Here is a 16119-nt window from a genome sequence, read left to right on the forward strand (position 1 = left end):
GTTTTCTGGATATCCACAATGAATATGCATGGAAAAGATTTGCATACGGTGGAGGCAATGTATGCAAACCAATCTCATGCCTATTCATTGTGGATATCCTAAAAATCTGACTGGCAAGAAGGTAGTCTAGGACTAACTTGAGAAACACACTGAAATAAGGGAACAGCAAGAAATAGATTCAGTACAGCAGACCTGTAGCTGGTGCTTGTAAGTTTGAGTAACTTAGTCAATATAAAATATATTATTTGCTGTTTTCCTAGGGAATGCCTAGCTATATCTAATCTGCCTGGAACTTTTGGGGTTTAGGTGGATAGTACAGTACAGTGTTCCCGCAGTCAGCGGTTCGCTGTATTTTCCGACCACAAACCGCCAACAAGGAGAGGACAGCTGAAGAGGCAGGAGAGAGCAGCTGGAGCACCGGCGAGTGAAAGATCACTCACTGTATGCTCCGACCACCTCTTCCTGCACTAAGTCGCTCCTTGCCAATCAGGAGCTGCTTTGACACGCAGCTTCTGATTGGTAATGCCCGATTAGTGCAGGAAGAGGTGGTCGGAGCATACAGCGAGTGATTTCCTGCACTCGCTGGCACTCCGGCTGCTCTCTCCCACTGCCCTCTCCAGTCTCCCCCACAAAAAACCGTATTTGCGGTTTTTCAAAATTCGCGGGGTTCCTGTCTTCCCCATTTCCCTTCAGCGTCTTCTCCCCACTCTGTCTTCGAATGACCTGGTAGGCAAGTGGTAGGCCAGGAGGGATTGCTCCCATTTCTTGTCCCAGCCGACTGACAATTTTTTTACCTTCCTCCCACCTTCCCCCATGTATCTTTTTGAATCCCTGGTGATCAGCAAACCTGTGCTCCTGCTTTGAATTCTCACGGCCCAGCAGTATACCAGGTATGAGCGAGCTTTTTGTGCTTTTGCCTGATCCTGAGCCGCTCCCTGAATGGCTGCTGCCAGTTCTCACAAGTCCCGTGAGAACTGGTGGCAGCCATTCAGCAAGTGGGTCAGCGCTGGGCAAGAGCTCAAAAAGCTCACTCTTGCTCAGTACACTGCTGGACTGCAAGAACTCGCAGCAGCCATTCAAAGCGGCTCAGCATGGGGCAGTAGCGCGGAAAGCTCGTTCCTGCCCGGTACACCAGGGATTCAAAAAGGTATGTGGGGGGGGGGGGACCCGGGAGGGAGGTAGAAAAGTTGTCTGAGTTGGCCAGGACAGGAGATGAGAGGGATCCCTCCTGTCCCGGCTCACCAGGTCATAGGACAGGCCAATGGAGGCCTGCAGCAAGTCCGGGAACAGGGCGGGTGAGCGCTGACCCAAATATAAGACGAGAACACCCATTTTGGGGCCCCAAAATATAATCTTATATTCGAGTATATATGGTAGTTACAACTGTGAAAACATTTGAAATAAAAACATCTTTAGCCCAGATTATGTGTTGCAGCATTAAACTACCAGGCCAGCATAAATTGGGCATTGATTTTAAAGTACTAAAGTATAGTTAAGTGTTTTCCTTTCCTTTAGGGTTCATGGTAACCAAGCCGCAGCATTTAAAAAAATGGAAAAGTGCAGAGCATATGGCAGTAAATTCTGGAGAGGCTGTGAAGGGGAGGTGAGACTTGCTTATAGTAGGGAGGTAGATAGGAAGATAGGTGTCTAACAGGGAGATTTCCAGTTCCATCTTTCTGGTTTAGCAACTAGAGTTGTGCGGGGACAGAAATCCCACCCGTCCCCGTGAGTTATCCCCTCCATCCCCGCCCGTCCCTATAAACTTCAGAAATAGTTATTTCATTTAATTATGCTACTGAATTAAAGGCTCTGGTAGAGACCCATTTACAAATAAGCAAAGACACTTTATTTGGAAATATTAATTGGGAAGAATACATACTTTGTAAACGGGTTTCTACCAGAGCCTCTAATGTAAATATAAAATATAAATACTCAGCTGATGAGAACCCCTAAGCTGTCAGCTGAAGACTTCATTTGCAGTTGGCCAGGGGCACCTTTTGCCAAGCTTGGCAGGCAGCAGTAGCGTCCCTGAGTCACAGATGCTGGCACCTCAGTGGCTCATGGATGTTGCCAGCGACTGCTGTGCTTGGTGGAGGGGAGTTCTGGCCGTCTCTAGAGGAGGTCCTCTGCTGGCGGTGCTTGGGGATCCCCACCAGTCACAGCAAGGGTCAGCAAGTACTTCAACACTGTAGAAATAAAACCATTTCCTTTTATTTTGAACACAATAGAAAGACATCTGCTATATACATTTCCCAAAGCTAACATATTTTAGTCAATAAATTCCGTTTTTTACCTTTGTCTGGAGACTTATTTTTCCATAAAGTTGGTCCAGACTTCATTCCCTCCCCCAACTTTTTCTTTTTCACCCTGCCCCTTTCTTTCTCTCTCCCTGCCCCCTTTCTTTCTTTCACCCTCCCCTCCCCCAAGCCACCGCCATTGGGGAACAGGCTGCCACTGCTGCCGCAATCGGGGAACAGGCTGCCGCCAAGTTCTGAGTTCTCCCTGCTTCCTTCCCCATAAAGAGGATGCTGAAGCGCCGGGCCGACCAACCTCCACCCCAGACCCCACCCCCATAATAGTACTAATTGTAACACCATTTTTTCCATCCATTTTTCATATATACACACATACAATATAATCGTATTAAACACATAATGGTTAACCACAAGATTAAAATACAGAAAGCACACTGTATGCTTTTCAACATTCATTTCTACCAGAAAACAAATAACCCCATGCAAATGCAGGACCAAAAACTTAAAAGTACTAATATTCAAACAAACCGTAAGATGCACGACTCTTCAAGCAGTACAACCCCCAGAGAAAACCAAACAAATGCATTTCTTCCTGAACAGACAGCAGATGCAAAATCACTAAATAAAAGCATTTCCTCTACCGTTGTTGTCTCTCTCCCTCCATGTAGGCAGGTAGGGAAAAGAAGACGAACCTCGCGGCTCGAGTGCATCGAACCCCGCGACCCTAGGGGGTGTCCCCACAGGATCCCCATGACCCGAAGGGGGAACCCACAGGATCCCCATGACCTGAAGGGGGAACCCGCGGGATTCTCGTCGTCCCCGCTCCCGTGCAGCTCTCTATTAGCAACTTAGAAAGTCTGTCAAGTTCACAAATAATCAGTAGGCATTGTCTGTAGATTATAGGAAGTATATCTTTTGTTTTATTTATTTATTCATTTTTATAGCCTGTCCTCCCAAGAGCCCAGAACGGGTTACAATAAAATAAAAGTAAAAATTAGGTACTTGGAAATTCCCTAACTTTCCCGAATGTTCACAATCTAGCTAAAGTACCTGAGAAAACAAATCCTATATAATAAAAGCTTACCGGCGCATGCGCTGTTAAAACAGCTTGATCCCTGCCGCTGTGGTGTGTGATCCGTGGCTGTGTTCCATTTTAGAACCCGGCGGCAGGGAACATTCTGGCCACTCCCCTCCTCCCACCCTCACTCACCAACCGGAAGTGCAGGCAAGCTCTCTCCCTGCCCGTGTCCTCGGCAGGGAACACACCTCCTGCCCTTGCTCACCGCTGCCGCTGATCCTCCTCTTCAGAGCAGCCTGCGATCATGGCCGGCTTTAAAGAACCTCGCAGGCCACTCTCCAGCCTCAGTAGCACGTTCCCTCTGATGCACAGGATCACATGAGAGAGATTTGCATATAATGGAAGTGACAGGCATGCAAATCTGCTCCATGCATATTCATTAGGGCTAGCCCGAAAACCCGATTGGCCTGGTGGTCCTTCAGAACAGGGTTGGGAACCACTGGCCTACACCATATTACAGACCTCAGCGGTTTACATTCCAAGTTACATTAAATATCTAAGAAAAATCGATTCTCAAAGAGAGATGAAGAGAAAAAAATTGTACTATAGATAAAGACAAAAACTACATCAAGGTACAACTAAGAAGAAGCAAACAAAAGAAAAAACAAAAATTAAGCCATCCCACGAAAGAAAGGTATAATAAATCAAATCCCATTCAGTCTCCACAGTCTCATCCAAATTGGTTGCCCAATACTTGTAAAACTTCCACTGGCAGCTCTCAGCTGGGTTCCCATCCGTCTGCTGCACATAGCTTAATCTTGGTTCCTTTAATTTTTCATCATTAACCTCCTTGTTTCCACTTTAGACTTCCCTCACCTCAAGCCCCCCAGTAAGAAAAGCTCCACGGACCTCAAGAAAGCCCGACTGCGTCTTTCCATGCAGGAAAAACTCTTCTCGTACTACCGCAAAAATGTGGCCATCCCGGCTGGTGAGCAGAGCCGTGCCAAGCAGGCTGCCATGGACATCTGTGCTGAGTTGCGCACCTTCATCCATAGCAAGCTTCCTGACATGCCCTTGCGTGACATGTATCTGAGTGGCAGCCTCTATGATGACCTGCAGGTAACCTTGGAGATGATCTTGGCCACAGTATGTTGTTTTTCATTTGCTCTTGACCTAAAGTGGTGCAGCCAGAATCTTGATTGGAGCTGCTGTCATACATACATAGGAAGTGCTGGCAAGAAAAGATGCCACCCCTGTAAGATTTCTTCTCTCTTTAGTACTCTACCCCCTTAGATAGAAAAGAAAACAATATTTCCCATTTAGTTTTGTGCAGCATCTTGTCTTTCCCATGCCTAATCAGAGCTCTGTAAGGGTTCCCCTACTTGCTTCTAGGATCCTAGTTATTACAGCCTGCTGCACATACCCAAGCTACTGGTTTGATTCACACCTTTACAGTGTGACAGCTCAGTTGTGTGGATCCTATGCTACCACTAGTTCTTCTAACATTTTAATTCCATTCTTTATATGATCAAAACAACAAAATTGAGGAACCAATGACATGGATCAATGAGAAGTGAAAGAGCATTCTTTATTTCTGAATTCCTGTTTTACTACTTGGGATCTGGGTTAACTACTGTTGGAAACAGGATACTGAGCTTGATGGACCTTGGGTCTGTCCCAGTCTGGCAATTCTTATGTTCTTAGATATATAAATCTTAATAGTTTTAAACATTTTTTAATAAGGTATAATAGATAAGACTGCCTTGGTAGCCAATCTAGTGGCTCTGTGGCTGATTATGCACCACCAAATTAATTCTAAGGTGAGCAAGTTTCACTGTGACCAAACTGTTTGAGTCCATTTGTCTTCTCCCCACTCTGTCTTCCCCCATTTCCTTTCAGCGTCTTCTTCCCCCTCTGTCTTCCCCAAAGTATGCTGTAAACCATCATGCTATGAATTACATTCAGCTCAATCGTGCTTTCATAGAAACTTGTCTTGTAAAGCTTTCGCAGTTCTTTTCTGCACATCCTGGCAGCCAAGATGCCCATTGTTGAATCAGACAGGTATGGGGTGCTGTGGATGCTTTAATATGTGTGGCTCAATCATGCCTTCTTTCTATGCTTCTAGCAGGTAAGCATCCTCTAGGCCAGTGGTCTCCAACCTTTTCCATGTAGAGGGCCACAAAGTGAACAAGAGAGCTCTGGGGGCTGCCCAATGGTTTTAGGCTTACAAATGTAATTTTAAATACTAATTTTGATTCTACAAGCATAATGCCTTCCAACAGTGTAACGTCATGTAGATAAGTGCAAGCAATGAGGGTGCACACAACACAGGCCCTATATTCCATTGCTGCCCGTCAGCCCACCTTGGTGCAAAGTACCACAGACCTTTTCTCTAATTTTCAAACCTATCAAGCCAATATTAAAAAAGGAGTTGTATGTTCACCAGCAACCAGTAAACCTGTAATTCCACTTGGCTTACATTTTTGGGACTGAGCTGGAGCAGAGGTGCACCTGTGTGACTGCATGGTCACCTTGATGTACATACATACACAGGGAGAGGCGAGTAGACAGGCATTTTTGTGCCAGCGCATCAGTATGACCATGCAGGCACATGTGATATAACAGAGCTTCATAAGGCCTTTTCTCTACCCACAGTAGCAGTGGGGGTTGCTGGATAGGAGGGCCACAAAAATGGACTGCAGGGGCCACTTATTGTAGACTATTGCTCTAAGCTTATTCTGTGTCTTTTAGCTCCTGCCAGCCAAACCAGGAGGGTGTCCATGGTTTCACCAGCCTTACTGTGTTTGTCTCACCTCAGAACTTTGACTTGTCATTCTAGAACATTCTCTCTTGAAGGTTTGTTTCTTGTGCATTAATATTCTCCAGTTATTTAAGTCTCCCTTTTTTTTTTTTTTTTACCTAGGGTAGACACGGGGACAAATTTTTTTCCCCGTCCCCGCAAGAGAGTCTCTGCGAGGACAGGGACAAATTTGTCCCCGTGTCATCCTCTAGGGTAGATATATTTAGATGTTTAAGTCTCACAGGGCCTTTGATGCAGACCAATTTGGTTACTCCTCTAGACTGTCTTCGCTGTCTTATGGCCACTGTAATCACAGTACTCTAGTACCCTTTTCTTCTACTTATACTCCTGTATATATCTTCAGCTCCGGCTGTTTCTTGTCACACTATATCCCTCCCTTGAAACCATCAGCAAATAATTCTAAGTTCTTAACTTGATTTCGTGAATATCAGCATCTTACTCCTTATTTCCTTTTATTTGATTTACTGCCAAATGGCAGCTAGGCGGTTAACACTATAAAAATATAAGAACATAAGAATTGCCATATTGCCATACTAGGACAAACTAAAGGTCCATCAGGCCCAATATCATGTTTCCAACAGTGGCCAATCCAGGTCCAAAGTAGTAAAACAGATTTTATGCTGCTTATCCTAGGAATAAGCAATGGATTTCCCATGACCATATCAATAATGACCTATGGATGACTTTTTTAGGAAATGAGTGCTGGTCACGGAGGCGTTCGATGGTCTGGTTTGTTTTATTTAGTTTAATGATGTCTGTTATTGAGGCATCTTGTATGACTTATAGAATTTTATATTTTGATATGTGTGGGTTTGGCCAGTTTTGGCCTTAAATTATATTTGTCGCTGATGTAATTTGATTTGATATGTAAGTATGCAATTTGTTAATAGTGTGTCCTTGAAGTGTTTTGTATGACAAATGTAAATGTTTTAATTTGTATGTTAATATGTAACTCGCCCTGGATAAGGGCGGGTGAGAAATAAACAAACAAAACAAAAAACCCTGATTTCACCACATTCTCCAGCAACAAATTCCAGAGTTTAATTACATGTTGGACATGCCTCCTAGTCCTAGTATTTTTGGAAAGAGTAAACAAGTGATTCACTTTTACCCTTTCCACTCTACTCCAGTATTTTATAGACCTATCTTATCACCCCTGAGCCATCTCTTCTCCAAGCTGAAGAACCTAGCCGCTTTAGCCTTTCCTTATAGTGCAGTTGTCCCATCCTTTTTATCATTTTCATTGTCCTTCTCTGTACCTTTTCTGATTCTGCTATATCTTTTTTGAGATAGTGACCAGAATTGCACACTGTATTTGAGGTGTGGCCATATCAGAGCGATACAAAGGCATTTTCATCTTTGTTTTCCATTCTATTCTAACAAGATGGCGGCCAGTTAAGTCATCAGCTGTGCTGTCTCCCTCACCCTGTTTATTTTATTTTTTTCCTTTACCCTACTTATTTGTTTTCAAAATTTTATGTTTTATGTTTTATTCTTTTATATGATCTGTTTTACTCTTAATCTGTTTTTTGGCCCTGGAGTAAATAGCTCCTCAAAAAAAAAAAATTAAGATCGATCTGATTGTTGGCTCCTGTCTAACGGTCAGGGGTGCTCTCTGCCTGCTACCGCCATCTGGTTCCACGGTGGCGGTTCTGGGGTGCCGTCTCGGATGGAGAGATTGGAGTTGGCTCCTTTGACTTTTCGGCTGCACAGACCTGCTTGGAGGGTTTGTGGCCAGGTGCTGGGACTGGTGGAAAGGAAGGAAATCAGCTGGGCGGAGAGACAGAAACATCGACAGTGCTGCTGAAGCGTGGTTCACCTCAGAAGGCGGCGGCATTTTTTTTTTTTTTTTGCATGGAGCTCTTCTTCACAGGCGGCGGCTCTCTCTCTTCCTTCAAATCAAGAGGCACTGCTGAAAATCATGATTTTCCGTCGTTGGAGTCAGGCTGGTTGGGAGGAGGACGGCGCATCAAAGTGAGCTCGGAGACGGTGCTTCTGAGGAGCCACCTTCCACCACAGCCCGATCAGGAATGGTGGCAGAGAGGGGAGAGAAAACAGCTGGCTGGGGCCGAAAGTGGAGGATCGGATGCTGGAGTTGGACCTGACTGTCTTCCAAGTTACTGTTTGCCTTCCATACTTTCCCAGCATTGAGGGGTCTCTTTGTCTCCACTGGACTAGGATCTGACTGGAATTTTTTATTTTATTATCTATTATCATTTTTAATTAATTTTATAATTAACTAATTTTTTTATTTTTAATGTAATCTTTGTTTTCATCCTCATTGAATGCTTGTTAGGATATACGTATCTTATCTCTATCTTTCCTATCTTTAATGGAGTTCCTTTCTTTAATCAATTGTTGCATTGTAAACCACTTAGGTCAGTGAAATGCTGAGTGGTATATTAAATCTTAATAAACATAAATATTCCATTCCACTAAAAGTTCAGGGAGAGCTGTAAGGAGGAGGGGAAAAAAGGTCAGTTGAGGAGTTGATAATGTATGTTCCCTGCATCACGAAGGAAAGGCTTGATTTAAAGAGGCAAAGTTTATAAGGAGCTTATTAAAAGTAAGATGTTCATATTTAAAGTGAAGAGCTAAGGTTTTCCAAAGTTGAGGTCCAGTATATGCAAAAGCTTTGGCACAGGTGTTGAGCCTTATAACAGAAGGATTTCTGCGCCCAAAATGTTTAACTGCATTTTCTTATAGCTGCCAAAAGGCTGATTACCGTATTTTCATGCATATACCACGCACACGGGTATAGCGCACGGGAAACCTAAATTTATGTAAACAAATTATTATATAGCGCGCACACGCGTATACCGTGCATGCTGCTCCATGAATTTAAATCTCCTTCTGCCTGTCCCCCTTTGAAGGTCTGCCTGTCCCCCATTGAAGTCCTGTCCCCAACCTGAAAGCCTGATGCCCCACCCTGAAGGACCGCTGAAGGAGGGGGGGAGTGCAAGCAGTCCTTCGGGGTGGAGCATCAGGCTTTCAGGGCTGGGGGATGAATCGGACGTCGGGGGGGGGGGAACTATGTAAAAAAAATTGTACAACGCGCTCACGCAGCTGTAAGAAGGAAATTTAGATTTGCGGTTAAGGGCAGGGAGGTTTGTCAGACCAGGGCTGTTGTCGGTCTGTCGGTCGGGGAAGCGCCACAAAAGTAAGGGGACCTGGCCGGCTGTGCTGCACCCGGGGCGGGAGAGAAGGAGGGGGGAGAAGGACGCTGAAAGCATTGGGGAAGACAAAGGGGTGGAGAAGGACGCTGAAAGGCCATGGGGAAGACGGGGTGGGGGGGAAGGACACTGAAAGCATTTGTGGAAGACAGAAGGGGGAGAAGGACGCTGACAGGACATGGGGAAGACGGGGGGGAAGAAGGACGCTGAAAGCACATAGGGAAGATGGGGGGGTGGAGAAGGACGCTGAAAGGCCATGGGGAAGACGGGGGGGGGGTGGAGAAGGACGCTGAAAGGCCATGGGGAAGACAGAGGGGGGAGAAGGACGCTGACAGGACATGGGGAAGATGGGGGGGAGAAGGATGCTGAAAGGAAATGGGGAAGAGAGAGTGGGGAGAAGACGATGGCAGGAAAGAAGACAGAGATGCCAGACTATGAGGGGAGCGGAGGGAAGAAGATGGGTGAAGCCCAATTTGGAAGGGGGGAGAAAGGGAGAGGCACAGTAACAGAGCAAATGGAAGACGCAGAAGGAAGAGAGACAGTGGATGGAAGGAACTGAATGAGAACATGAGGAAAGCAGAAACAAGGCAACAAAGGTAGGAAAAGAATTCTATTTCTTTTTTTCTTTTTTTTTTGCTTCAGGATAAAGTAGTATATTAGTTGTGTTGATAAAAATTTATAAACAAAAGAGGCTCTGGTAGAAACCTGTTTACAAAGTGTGTATTCTTCCCAATTAATATTTCCAAATTAATAGTCTTTTTGCTTATTTGTAAATGGGTTTCTACCAGATCCTTTAATTCAGTAGCATAATTAAATGAAATAACTATTTCTGAAGTTTATAGGGATGGGCGGGGACGGGTGGGATTCCTCACGGGGACGGGTGGGGATGGGTGGGATTTCTGTCCCCGCGCAACTCTCTAGTCCGCAATTAAGATATGCGGCGCGGCGGGAAGCGAGTGTGCCGGTGTCTGCTTTGCAGCTCACCTGGCAACAGGGCCGGACTGGCCATTGGGAGGACCGGGCATTGTCCCGGTGGGCCGCGGCCCATCCTCCTGTGCTGGCTGCAGTCCTGTGAGTGGATGTTTAGCCTGCCTGTCTTCCCCTTAGTATCCTATGAGCCAGGCAGTGTGAGGGGGAAGTGGGGGGAGGAAGAGAAGCTTCACACTGAGTCTGTCACAGGAACTCAGTGAGGCTGTAGTGTGACTCCACATGTGACATCTGTAATCAGGAACAGTTCCTAGTGCTCCCATGCTAGAGAGGTGAGGATATGGGGGGATGTTAATGTGTCTAATAATGTGCTCCTCTGTAAAAACCTCTGTATCTTCCATGGGGGACATGCTAAATTCGAGGAAATAAAAAAGCTGCTTATGATGATTGCATAGAGAAGTTCAGTAAGCTGAGAGGAGGGCTGGGCTCTCTGAACAACCAACACACTAATCCTCTGTGCTGTACCTTATGGAAAACTCAATATAGCAAAAAACAGTAACGTGTATATGTGGCCCTTCACAGTGCTTTTGTAAACATCATAATAAAATAACAAAGGCTCCAATAATGAAAAATAAAAGTCCTTTTCCCATACACTCAGGTTGCACAAGTCCGGTTTTCACCCGGACAGTATATTTTTTGACCAAAACGGATGTCTACAATTAGTAAAATTCCCCAATCACATATTTTTTTATGGGGACGGATTTGGATATAGCACTTCATTAGATTTTTTTTATTATACAAATTTTATCTTTTTGTAGACTTGAAGTCTTGAACAAAGAAAATGAGTACAGCAAAAAAAGCAAAAACAGATAGTGGAAGACCATTCCAAAAGGCCTGGACAGAGTACATATGGAGTGATTGAATGCAGTGGGAAAGCATTGTGTATTATGTGTAATGAAAGTGTTGTGTCTCGCACATCAAGTGTCAAACGTCACTTTAATCCAACCATAACAGTGTTGCTGAACTTGGTTTAGCTCAAAAAAAAGAGTTCCTTGTAGGAAAATTAAAGAAATATCACTCCTAGTCTCTTAGTTTTAGCAACTATCTTTCAAAAACTAATCATCTTACAGTTGCCAGCTTTCAAATTTCACTGTGCATGGCAAAACATGGTAAGCCCCTCTCTGATGGAGATTTTATTAAAAAGGCAATTTTGGCTGGGAGTAATTCACTCTTCCATGATTTCCAAAACAAGGATAAAATTGTGCAGCGCATCTCTGAGATGCCGCTAAGCAGAAATACTGCAAAAGATAGGGTTCTGCGAATGGCTGCTGATGTTAGTCAACAGCTTACTTGCGACTTACAAAAAGCACCCTTCTACTACATGTGCTTGGATGAAAGTACAGATATTACTAACCATGCAAGACTAGCGCTCATTTTGCGTTATGCTACTGGTTACATCATGAGAGAAGAGCTGGTAAAACTGCTGTCTTTGCCTGGAAGAACACAAGGGATAGATATCCACAATGCTGTGATGGAGGCTTTTTCATCACTAGACATTAGTCCAGAAAAAGTGGTTTCAGTTACTAGCGATGGAGCACCTAGCATGGTGGGGACAACATCAGGATTCATTCATTTCTTTGCTAAGGAAGCAAAACATCCACTGATTCAATTTCACTTCATAATACATCAAGAGGCTCTCTGCGCCAAAGAAAGCGGCAAAAAACTTGACGATGTCCTCAAAGATGTAACAAAAATGGTGAACTTCATCATGGCGCGTGCTCTTAATTTTCGACAATTTCAAACCCTTCTTGATGAGATTCAGGCATAATATAACACTTTACTGATGTACAATAATGTCCGGTGGCTGAGCAGAGGACGAGTGTTAGAGAGATTTGTGGCCTGCTTGGAAGAAGTTAGGCTATTTATGAACGAAAAGGGGGAAGACTATCCTCAACTCACCAACATGGCCTGGCTTACCAACCTCATGTTCTTTACACATTTTACTAACCACTTTAATGTACTAAACAAAAAATTACAAGGCATGGGAAAAACAGCAGAAAGCATGTTTAGTGACATCAAAGCTTTTGAGAGAAAATTGCATGTTTTTGAAAAAGACCTTGAGAGTGGACAGCTAAAATATTTCCCCAACCTAAAAATACATTTGGATAATTCTACAACATTTGTGGACAGTCATAAAAAACACCAGGAAATCCACAAAGCATATTCCACCATTGTAGCCGAAGCAAAGGAGAATTTTAGTAAAAGATTTTCTCAGTTCCGTAAGATGGAGACAACCCTTTCATTTATAACGTCCCCAGAAAAGTCCACATTTGAAGATCTTGATCTTTCCTGCTTACAGTGGTTGGATATTCAAAATTTGGAAATGGAGCTACTGGAATTTCAAGAAAGCTCTATCTGGAAAAGTAAATTCAATGACCTGCGTGCGGCTCTTGAATGTATTGAGTGTGAAAGGGTGACAAATGAAATCACTGCTAGCAGTTCTGAAAATGAAATCCTAAAAGCGTGGAATTCTCTGCCAGACAATTTTAAGTCCATGAAAGCACTTGGGATTGCTCTTCTTACTTTGTTTGGGTCATCCTATGCTTGTGAGCAGCTGTTTTCGGCTTTGAATCAAATAAAATCTGATGCTAGAAACAGATTAACGGATGACATGAGTGCTGCATGTGTTGCTCTGAAATTAACGCACTATGAGCCAAGGATTGACAAGTTATCAGCATGCATGCAACAACAAAAATCACATTAATTTTTTTCAGAGCATGCCCAATGCATATGTTTACATGAAGCAGTGTTTTCAGTTTGCAGTTAAGACACTTTCTAAGTTATTTAAATATTATTTAAAGATGTTATTTAAAAAAGGGACTTTACATGGCCCTGTTGTATTCCAATCTGGAATTTCCAATAAAAACGGTTGGTTTAATTGAAAGCTCTTTTGTTTTCTTTACATCATATTATTAGAAATGTAATGATTTAACTATTTTCTAATTTGATTGTAAATTTTACAAAAAAACATGTATAGACTCTTTGGGAATGCACACCGAGTCTTGACACAGTTAACAGTTTTAAGAAGTTTATCTTTTTTTTTACTCAGGATACATTTGACATGTTATGTGAATAATACATTTAAAATATATTGTATAACTGAATCAAATTCTTTCTAAATTCATTAAATTGAATGAAATCATTAAAACATTAATTGCCAATAAATTGAAATGAAAACCAAAGGATTGTGAATCAAATTGATTCTCTGACAATACAAAGATTCCAACCTTTAAAAATGATGTTACATAGTTCAGGCAACTTTATAAAGAGTTTTTAGATACTAAAATCTTGTTAAGGTTTAATTGACGTGCTGGCACTTTGAGGAAATTCTTTGGTTTTGTGCGGCAGTTTGGGCACTCGGGCTCAAAAAGGTTAGCCATCACTGATCTAGTCTATCACCTCTGTCCTTCTCTAAGTCATTAGGTTTATTTATGGACTTCCTGTGGAGGACAATATCAAAACTTTACTGAGATCAAGTAAACATCCACCTTCAAGAAATAACTTGATTCACTTGATGTGATCTTTCTCATAAAACCATGTGTAACTGCCTCTGCTCTTGCAACCATCTGAATTCAAGATAGTTTACTGTTATTTTACTGCAGAGGGTCTCCATTAATGTTCTCATTACTAAAGTTGTTATCTTGTCTGTAGTTTCCAGCCTCCACCCTATTACCACTTTCATAGAGAGGAACAGCATACATCTTTCTCCAGAACAACATGTCTGCAAAATCTATTAAACAGATTCTTCAGCGGATTCACCAGAACCTCTTGGAGTTCCCTTGGTATCCTAGTGTGTAATAGGCCCAATAATGTGACTTTGTCCACTTTCAGGCAGTAATTCTTAAACAGAGCACCTAATAAAGATGCTAGTCATGACGCCTACTTTACGTAGAGATTACCAAAGCAAGTGACTGAAAGTGCATGTAACATTTAAGGCGCAATCACTTATCAGCCCTGTAGCTGTTGTAAATGCCTGCACCTAGATGTATTTATACACTGCTTATAGCCTAAACAGTTTACATTCAGGTACTCAAGTATTTCTCCCTATCTGTCCTGGTGGGCTCACAATATGACTAACGTACCTGGGGCAATGGAGTGTTAGTGACTTGTCCAGGGTCACTGGGCTTGAACCTGCAACCTCAGGGTGATGAGTCTGCAGCCCTAACCACTAGGCCACTCTTCCACTTACATGTGTAAGGAGGGGTGTGTGGCACAGTGGTTGGAGCTACAGCCTCAGCACCCTGGGGTTGTGGGCTCAAACCCCGTGCTGCTGCTTGTGACCCTGGGCAAGTCACTTAGTCCTCCATAGCCCCAGGTGCATTAGTCAGATTGTGAGCCCACCAGGACAGATAGGGAGATATACTTGAGCACCTGAATGTAAACCGTTTAAGCTATAAACAGTGTATAAATACTTAAATAAATAAATCTAGGTGCAGGCATTTACAACAGCTACAGGGCTGATTTACGTGATTGCGCCTTAAATGTTACATGCACTTTCAGTCACTTGCTTTGGACGAGTTGATGCTATAAAAATAGTCCATGACAGCACTGAACCTACACAGACCCTCCGCAATATTGTTCATTGAAAACTTGTCCTCTGGCACTTCTTCTTCATCTGGTATTGCCTCTCCTTCAGGAATATTCAGGTCCATTAGGTCATCTTCTGTTAATAGATACCAGAGCTGATGAATTAAGTCTTGAATATCCCCCAGATCCATATCTTGAAACTCAAACTCCTGGAGAAACCCCTCGGGAGTACCACAGGGTTCACCACTATCACCTACATTATTCAACATTTACATCTCATCCCTAGGACACTTACTGCAAAAGCTAAACTTAAACTATTACATATATGCAGATGACATTTCCATTTTAATCCCAGTGAACAGCATAACAAACGAGACCTCAGAATACATTTCTCATATTATGACCGAAATAGAACTCTGGACAATCAACTTCAAGCTTAAACTAAACACAGAAAAAACAAGTCTTCCTTGCAAGCCCAAGGGACAAAATTACCAAAACAACGTTACATATAAAAGATCACGACTACCCGATTACTAAAACAATAAAAATATTGGGAGTCACATTAGACACACATTTGACAATGGTTGAACACACAAATTTAGTGGTAAAAAAGTGTTTCCTGACATGGAAATTAAAGACCATCAAAAAATACTTTGACCCATTATTTAGATTACTAGTGCAATCACTAGTACTTTCTACACTGGATTATTGCAATATCATTTATATGGGTATACCAAAAAAAACAGTGAGGAAACTTAGAATTGTCTAGAACACAGCGGTCCGCTTGATATTTGGATTTAAAAAAAGCAACCATGTCAGCCCCTACTACAGACTGCTGCACTGACTGCCAGTCGAGGCACGAATAATATTCAAGTTCTCTTGCATATGCTTCAAGCTTGTCTGGGGACTAGCTCCTACATACTTGTAATCTCACTTCATATTATACAGTCCCATAAGACAAACCAGAAACTGCAATCTATTTGCATACCCAAGCATTACCGGCTGTAAATACAAAACCTTTCTGGATAGAACTTTTATGTACCAAGCAAACAAACAACAACACTGGCTAGACAACTACATTAATGGAGCTAGACTGACCTACGTCGCTTTTAGAAAGTCATAAAAACTGCCTTATTCGACAGATATATCACCTAAATATTAACTACTCCAAACACTAATTCCAATTCTTTTTTTCCTAAATGTCCCCTCTGAAATTCTAAACAAACTGTGTATTGTAATTCACTGCATTTTTAAGATTCTGAATACTGTAATTTCACTGACTATCTGCATATTGTAACTCGCTGATTGTCCAGCTCTCTTAGATGTGAACCGCCTAGA

General features: G+C 42.8%; 1 protein-coding gene across 1 annotated transcript in view; it reads left to right on the top strand.

Moving 5' to 3' along the window:
• MIEF1 (mitochondrial elongation factor 1) overlaps nt 1-16119 on the top strand; it is a 47615-nt gene that overhangs the window by 19647 nt on the left and 11849 nt on the right. Inside the window, exon 5 of the mRNA XM_033929505.1 lies at nt 4139-4392. Coding sequence (XP_033785396.1) covers nt 4139-4392 — 254 coding nt within the window. The remainder of the gene's footprint in view (nt 1-4138; nt 4393-16119) is intronic.

Source organism: Geotrypetes seraphini, chromosome 2 (assembly GCF_902459505.1).
Source record: "Geotrypetes seraphini chromosome 2, aGeoSer1.1, whole genome shotgun sequence".
Classification (NCBI taxonomy): Eukaryota; Metazoa; Chordata; class Amphibia; order Gymnophiona; family Dermophiidae; genus Geotrypetes; species Geotrypetes seraphini.